The 8,128-nt window shown below is 44.8% G+C and overlaps 1 protein-coding gene across 1 annotated transcript; it reads right to left on the bottom strand.

The window, feature by feature from the left end:
* Positions 1-877: 877 nt before the first annotated feature.
* Positions 878-7,480, bottom strand: metrnla (meteorin like, glial cell differentiation regulator a). Its single transcript, XM_053338205.1, has 4 exons — positions 7,173-7,480; positions 5,120-5,508; positions 1,968-2,027; positions 878-1,819 (listed from the first exon to the last, which is right to left on the bottom strand). Exons 1-4 carry the CDS (start codon positions 7,268-7,270, stop codon positions 1,506-1,508), a joined length of 861 nt encoding a protein of 286 aa, XP_053194180.1. The 5' UTR covers positions 7,271-7,480; the 3' UTR covers positions 878-1,505.
* Positions 7,481-8,128: the final 648 nt, after the last annotated feature.

Genomic DNA, 8,128 nt, shown 5'->3' with positions numbered 1-8,128 from the left:
GCAGGAGGTCTGACAACCAGGACAGCCGGACCTGTGAGGAAGCCAAGAAATGCCCACTGACCCTCTTTCTCCTCGCTCTTAAAGCCAGAACGAGAAGGTTCACAGTAAGGCATCGTTACCATAGAAACTCTGTTTGCCTTTCCCAGTGAGCAATTCTGGGACCGCTGGCTTTCAGCTGGAATTCAGACATTCAATTCAATGCACAGCGCCGTCTGGAAAAGTAATTGTCTTTGTGGGGCAACTTAGTGAAAGACGTTCTAGGTGCATTTCTGTTTAAGTGAAAAGGCAGACAAAAAGAGCCCTTGCCGTGAACTGGATGTCATCTTACCAGACTTGGCTGCATCATCTGGTGTGGAAGCACAGCAAAGAGCTCCAACAATTTTAGTTGTTCCTTGTATTATATTTGAGGTGATGAAAATAAAAAGCCTTCATTTTGACAGGGATCTTGAGCAGAATTGTACACGCCAATCAAAATTTGGAGTGTGGTTGGAGAGTGCTGCTCTCTGCTGTGTGCCCAGTCACAGGGCTGTACTCAGGTCTGTCTTCAGTCCTCTCTCTCTCTCTCATACCAGTCTGCTGCGCTGGAACAAAGAGGCCTTTCACATTGACCTTGAGACACAGCCACCCCCATCACCACAGGAACCAACGCAGAGGAATCCACCCCAACTCTCTGATATCAATCTCTCTGTACCCCTGGCAGACGGTCTGAGCTCAAGGCTGAGGTGAACCTTGGAGAGCTGGATAATACATATCATATGAGTGTTTTTATTTCAACAAAGAATGTGAGGGCTTATAACACTAGCGCATTGTGATTTAAAATCACTATTAACAATAAGTCAATTTTGTCAAAAGTCAAAATTCAAAACCAATGGTCTGCTTAAGTTATTCAATTATTTATTTTACATATAAACACCAGAGATGATCGCTGTTCCAAGGAATAAAAGCTTTTATTCTCAAGGGGCAAAAAAAAAAGATTTTGCTTCTTTTGTTGCGTTTCTTGTTTGTTTTTGTTTTTTTTTACAATTGTACAACCTGAAAAGCACGTCAATTCAGGCATTAAATTGTGAATCTTTTTTTTTAACAAAATAAAAAGAGGCTTTAACTTTATATATTTCTTTCATAAGAAATAACTTCAGAACTGTACATCAAGCTTTTTACAAAGCATGTGGAGCTTCAAAATATACAATGTTCATTCACATTTTATACACATAAAAACCAAATAGGGTCTGCTACATTTAAAACCTGGAAGTTCCTCATCTGCAAAAAAGGCAGTCCGGACACATTCCTCTTTGCATCACGTTCAACTTGGAGTCCAGCTAGCATGCTGCTTGGCAACATTCGGGAGCTCCGCTCTTTGTCTCCAAAGAGTCTGAGACAGCAGGAGAGGAGAGAGGCTGTGCCACTGGGCCAGTATGTCAGTCTCTTTCTCTCCTCAGCATGAACACTTGGTTCAGCTCTCCTCCCCACCCAGTGTCCTTTTTGCCAAGCATGGGCAAGTCATCTGCTCAGTCAGTGTCCACATGACAAGGGTTGTTCCCCTGCTGCTGCGCCTCATGGTACAACCGTAGGAAGTCTTTGTAGCGTGGGGCACAGCCCATCCAGGCCTCCCCAAACCTCACTGTCCCGGTGAAGAGGAATTCACCGTCACCAGACTTCACCCCACATTGAGGTGGCATCTTGATGCGACCAGTCCAGCTTCGTGCTCTCACACCCCCAGACACAAAGACCTGGGTCTTCTGTCTGTAGAGGCGACTGATCTGCACGATGACAGACGAGTGCTCCTCCTCCTGCTCCACCTTCTTAATGCTGCCCCGTGCCACTGGAAACACAAAAACAGGAAGACAAGATTTACTTACTGTTCATGGCTATATTTCATGAAACACACAATGGTGTTTTTACTGGACATTTCTCCCCTACCATACAGCAGCAGGAAGCCTATAATTCTCCCAAACAGTTCTGTAACTTACCAAAGTCGTTGGTGCAGACTGCTAGAAGCATCTCAGCGTCACTGCAGGGCTGACAGGGTGCTACAAGGAAATACAGAGAGAGAGGGGGGATGAATTTGGAGCCAAAATTTTGTAAAGAACAACAAACAGAAACAGGAAAAGCCCATGATTTCTCTAGCACTCTCAGTCTTACAGCACGATAAAAATCTTGTTGACAGGTCAGCTACTTTCCAGTTGAGTGCAAATTAGACAAATGTCCAACTGTGGTTGGGCCAGCCATGTAAGACACACACACACACACACACACACACACACACACACAGAAGTGGGGGTCAGAGTAATTTCCATCCCCACAGATGATTATTTATTTGCAGCGGCTCCAGAGCGGGAGTCAGCTGTCATGAGTTCTGGGTTTTACACCAAACAGAGCTGGGCATGTGGCTAATGGTAAAAAAAAAAAAAAAAAAAAAAGCTAATCACCGCTCATTAAAAAACGCTGATGAGTGGATGTGTGTGCCTGTGTGTGTGTGTGTGTGTGTGCGTGCGTGTGTGTGTGTGTGTGTCCGCTCAAGGGGGCTGTTCAGTCAGCTTCCCCACCACAACAGGAACCCCTTGACACTCCATGACAAACAAGGACCAGATGAAAAGGATAAGTAGAGCAGGGGAGACGGGGAAAGGCTTCATCTCTGACCTGAGCTCTTTTAGCACTTTAGCAGGCCTGCTGGGACTGACACAGTCAGCACATGCTTGCAACTACAACATCAAGTGGAGTTTTTGACGGTCTTAAAAGTGAAAAGTCTCCCACACCAGCATTTCTTCTCTTGAACAATAGCAAAACTATAGGGTAATAATTGATGTAAAAGAAAAACGTACTAAACTGAAACTCCCTGTACTTTAAAAACTTGCCCGAGGCTAGATTTCACCTTTGACTGGTGGCTGTAGAGCAGCAACTCTGCCTGCCCTCCTCCAGAGTGTTTTATAGTAGGAGAAAGGGCCCTAAATGAGAGCAGTCAAGTCAATGATTAGTTGACTCAGGTGGTCCTGTGGCTGGTCTGACCAGAATGTCTTTATTAGCCCAAGACCTGCTGTGGTTTTTCTTAGTGAGCAGAGTGGCACAGGGGGTTGGTGGGACAGGGAGTAGAGGTAGAGGGAGGGGTGTCGAGTCAGCACTGGGCTGAGGGTGGGTGTCTATCCTCTGAATTAGAGGAAGAATGATTCAAAGTGTTCACTCAGGTGGATTTGGCCCACTGGAAACCACCTAGTTTACATGTCTAGTCATAAATCTGAAAAAGTTTAGTCTACTTTCTGGATGAAAATATGCTTAAAGAGATTTGTGCCCTCTGTCATTTCTAGGAGCGGGATCTTATTTTTAGCTGGCTTGTCTGAAGTTGAGGCTATAAGGGTGAGGGGTGAGCATGTATTAGGTCAGCTTGTGTAGCAACACGAGGCGCTGCCGCATCACTACGGAGATCAGAGGTCAAACAGCCACAAGCTCAGGCGGCTTAAGAACAGCTGGAGAGCCGGGAGACTTCAGAGCAGCCGACCTCGCCCAGAGCCTGGAGCAGAGTGCAGAGGCCCTTTGAAGTGAGCCTGCCTGCTGCCATAGCATCAGACAGAATAGCGAGCCTAGGCCTAAACCCAGCACTGTTTTTTCTTTCCTCCAAAGCAGAGCCGAGCAGGGCTCGCATGTCAGACATGAAATAGAACCGCAGGAATGGGTTGAGAGCCGAGTCAGCATCTCTCTCTGGCCCATGCGCATGCAGCGCCACTCTGATCAGAACCACTTCACAGGAGTAGCGAGGGATGAGGGATGGGAGGAGTGGTGAAGGAGGAGTGTAGGGGCACGTTATAGTGTCCCTCCAACATCTGGACCCTGATGAATTCCACTGTAATGGAGCACAACTTGCTAATACCACTCAGCACAGATGAAGACCACTTCAAACAGCCAGGAAGAGAGAGAGAAGATATATGAAGGATGAAGGAATGAAAAGGAAAATACAAGAATGATAAATAGACAGAAAGAAATTAAGAGGTAGGAAATAGTGAGGCCGAGAGGAAGAAAAGGGAGAATAATTTAAGTGAGTTGAAAGGCAGACCAAGGGAGTGACAGCAAGAATGGGAGAAGGGGGAAAAATAAGCCTATATGCTCCTAGAAGGTCCTCCCAACATCTGGTTGGAGATACATTCCAGCTTGATGGTGAGCAACTCAATCCCAGCACAGCGGGTCAGAGAAAAGAGGAAGGGGATAGGAAAGAGGGAAGAAACAGAAAAGAAAAAAAAGAAGATGAGAAGACGCCGAGTAGCAATGAATCCACCAGTCAGGGCTTCAGATGACACGAGACCACTGTCTTTGTGAATCATCCCAGTGTTATCTCAGCCCACATCACAGCACCAGATCATACTGAAGAGCTGAGCTGAGCGCACTAATGTGGTGAAAACAACTCCACGCACAGTCCTCTACTTTTAACCCTCTCCCTCTCTCTCTCTGCTGTGCCAGATAATGATGCAGGATGTGGATATGTGAACCCAGAGAGCCGTAAAAACAGATGTGGGCTGATACTGCTCATATTTTGCTTTAGGTGGAAAAAAACACATTTGCGCAGCTTGAAACTGTGCAGGTTTGGCAGGTACACAGCGTGAAAATAGACAGTTGTTTTTCACTAGAGGCCCACCGTTCCACTGTTTCGGCTATGGCCTTTCACACTCAAGTCAAGCAAAAAAAAACCCCACTAAACTAAACAATTACAGCTTACAGGCATTTAGCATACTCAAGTCAAATTAAGTCTGAATAGTTGTTCCATGAGCTGAAATACACAGTGTGAAAGTTTTGATTTTGACAAGAAATAAATTTCTTCCAAAACCAAAATATACAGATAATACCATGAAAGAAAGAGATTTTGGCTACAGTATTAGCAGTATGATGGAGCAAGTATTGAGTTTCCTACTATTAGAGTACAATTTAATAAAAGTTTCCACCAGTAGATGGCTGCATTTAGTGCAAAGCACACACACTGCAGGGACAACGCACAAAGGAACCCAGTTTCTAGAGGGAATCAATCAAAAGCAAGTCTGTAGACCTTTTTCATGGCTACTTTGATTAAATACAAGACAATCATTTACATGTTTACCACTGCATGGTACTGTAGGCACATCAAAACAGAGCTGTATCTTACCACCCAGTGAATGCGCCTCTGGTCCCAGCCTGTCGCTGACCAGCTCGTACTGGAACGCTGTGATCCGGCGGCTGATGTCCATGTGCGGGACAGCCTCGATGAAAAGCGCCCCCTCCTGAATGCTGAAGCAGTGCACCTTGCCCTGAGCCTGGTCTTCTTCATGCAGCAGTAACCGCAGCTTTCCATTTCGGTCCAGGTAGACGTTGGTGCCACTGGAATCTGTGGAGGGTTTGATACAGACAGAGAGGCGTGTGGCTGCAGGGGAGATGGTGTTGGGTCGGAGGTTGACAATGATGGCCCCCGTGGGATAGAGCCACTCCAGAGAGCCTTGGGAGCAACGCAAGTACACCTGTTCCACATCCCTGGTGTGGCCCTCATGGGTTAGACCACTGGAAGAAATGAAAGAGACAGATGTCAGCACACATCAACAAAGTGGCAGGCATTGTCAAGACTTAAAAAAAAAACTGTGTAGAATTACAGAAACCCAATATTGTTAAAGTTTTCATTGTGGAAATGCTTATTTTCTTTAATGCGGCATACAGGGAGTACTAGAATAAAAATTATTAAGCTGACCAAGGTGAAGACCTCTGGAAGGCTTTGGACATTAGACCACATTCCTCCAAAGCATTAAAGGCTGTCTGTGCGCAAGACTGGCTGCATGACCAGTCACGAGCCGGAGCAGCCAAAATGACCTCAGCTCCAACACACACTCCCCATACCACATTGTTCCTCCCAGAGCTTTGGCAAAATGCACCACTGGCAGACTGCCTTTGGGAAGAGTTTGGAAGCAGAAATGGATGAATGGTGAGACACAGGGGCCTCCGGGCAGACAACGGCAGCAACAGTAGCCGGGCCTGCTGCATGCAAGTGCAAATGCAGGTCACGCACCGAACCTCCCCTTGCTTTCAAGCCACCAAAGAGACTGGAAGAGACTTGTCCGGGCAGCACTTCGGACTCTGGCGCCAGCATGACCAAATGACTCCCTCCAGAACTTAATGCCTGGTCAGGGTTTGAAAACTCCAGTCTGTCAGTCATTCTGTGGCAGAGCCAGAGGCAGGAGGCCATCAGCAGTCTACCAGCATGTGCATGCCAAGCTAGTGGTTTGACTCTGGGGTAGAAACGCCCAGTTTCCTGAAAATGAGATGATGAAATTCAAATTTGCCACAGATCTAAAGTAACCCATGGCACATGCTGAGCATATGCAGCTGAAGCCTCATAACCAGGCTCTCCTCAGCATGCCTCTAATTAAGTCTTTTTCTAACTTCATCATTTCTGCATGCAATTAAAAGAGATTAGTCAAGAGGCTTACTAATGAACAACAGATTATTGGTTAAGAGCTCAAAGTGCTGAATATTGCCTACCCCTCCTGACTGGAGGATGAAAAACAAAACCACACTATTTGAGGCGCAGCCTCTCAAGTGCAAAACAGATTTCAGCAGATGTTTGATGGGAGGTGAAACTTTCCAGTGAATTCTGCCTATATGTAAATCATGACTTTAAATACTTAAAGCTGTAGGAAAATTTGTAGACACAATTATTTGAATGTTGCTTTTTAATTATCTTGACAATAAACTCATGAAAAACAGATTTTAAAGGTACCATTTGATCGTTATTAAGTATTATTTAAAGTGTATAACTTCATATTACTCCAGATTAAAGTAAACATGAATTTATCTAAATTAGTTGATGAATCACGTGACATCAAACCGTTAATTACTCATTCATAAATCCAGCTCAACCCAAACCAAAACTCACGTGTATGTGACGACAATTAAGCTCAACTGTACTTTTCAATTCCTTTCATAGAAGAAAATCAACGCAAACTTATGACAGACCATGCAGTGTTTCTACATGTGTAGAGCTATTATCCAAATTTGTGGCACTTAACTCCGCTGCCTGGTTTCATATCATCACGGTCTCTGGGTTTCGGTCACAGTCACTTCAGGTCGCTGCAGCGTATTCACTTACTTTCAAATATTTTCTTCTTCTTTTTTTTTGGCAAAAATAAATAAATAAAATAATATAAATCAATAATCAGAATATTTAATCTTACCTGCCCTTCCAGCTGCACTGGTCACTTGAATATTGGCAGAAAGAAATCCGACAGAGGAGCAGGAGAGGCAGCAGGGAGGCCAACACCGGGGTGAGCATGTTTATCACGCAGCTCACTTTGCCTCCACTCGAGTGAAACTATGATAAAGTCCACCGCCGTATTTCCAGCAACATTGCGTTTCCATGTGCCCCAAATCCACCCAGCGCTGATCTCCGGGGTTTCTCCTTTTTTTCTCCTTAATTCTCGGGAAAGGTTCAGATGTGTAAAGCCGCTTATTCACACTCCGCCGTGGCGTCCAGCGCTTGACAGCCCTCCGTAAAATGTGTAGTGAGTTCAGCTCCGACTGCTGGTCCTGCAGCCCTGATTACTCTCCACGTCACTCCCCATCCACAGCGGGCTATCATGTATGCTGCGTTCAAGTGCTCCTCCCAGGCTCCGCGCCGCGAGTGTCAAGACACTGAAATGCAAATTGTGTAACATTCATCTGGCAATCAGTAGGAGAAAGTTCCGATTCTCATTGAAGGCAACATGAAAATCAAGGATTTTGTATGCTCACCTTATCAGAGAAAAAAAAACTAATTACAGTTTTACATTTTAAGTAAGTTTTAAATGTTAACCAGCTGAATGTTATATTATCCACAATCCAGAACATTTGGTACAATTTTATTTTCCATCTTAGAGCACAGGCCATTGGACATTATTTATGTTCAAATTATTTCTTGGCCAGAGCGATTCAAATTTAAAATCATGGAAATAGCCCCACAAACATCTGCAGATATTGGCCACATCAATAACTAAACAAATGAAAGTCAAGTCAAGTATCGGTCAAGTAAACACAACTTCACATGTTGTTTTTTTCCTGAAATAATGATGATTCTGTGCCTAAAATTCGAATGATGTCACAGTGGCTTCATGATTCATTTATAAGATGACTGAAACCACATGCCAGAAAACCA

Source organism: Scomber japonicus, chromosome 18, assembly GCF_027409825.1.
Source record: "Scomber japonicus isolate fScoJap1 chromosome 18, fScoJap1.pri, whole genome shotgun sequence".
In the NCBI taxonomy this organism is placed as follows: Eukaryota; Metazoa; Chordata; class Actinopteri; order Scombriformes; family Scombridae; genus Scomber; species Scomber japonicus.
The sequence above is the reverse complement of the archived record's forward strand: the minus strand, read 5'-3'. Positions and strand labels throughout refer to the sequence as shown.

What these genes read in the sequence shown, in the direction of transcription:
- metrnla (XM_053338205.1), bottom strand. Translation starts at nt 7,270, where the DNA reads ATGCTCACCCCGGTGTTGGCCTCCCTGCTGCCTCTCCTGCTCCTCTGT. An exon ending in CAGTGCAGCTGGAAGGGCAG is followed by an intron (nt 5,509 to 7,172) that starts GTAAGATTAAAT and finishes CATTTCTTCCAG; the next exon opens with TGGTCTAACCCATGAGGGCC. An exon ending in AGAGGCGCATTCACTGGGTG is followed by an intron (nt 2,028 to 5,119) that starts GTAAGATACAGC and finishes ATTTCCTTGTAG; the next exon opens with CACCCTGTCAGCCCTGCAGT.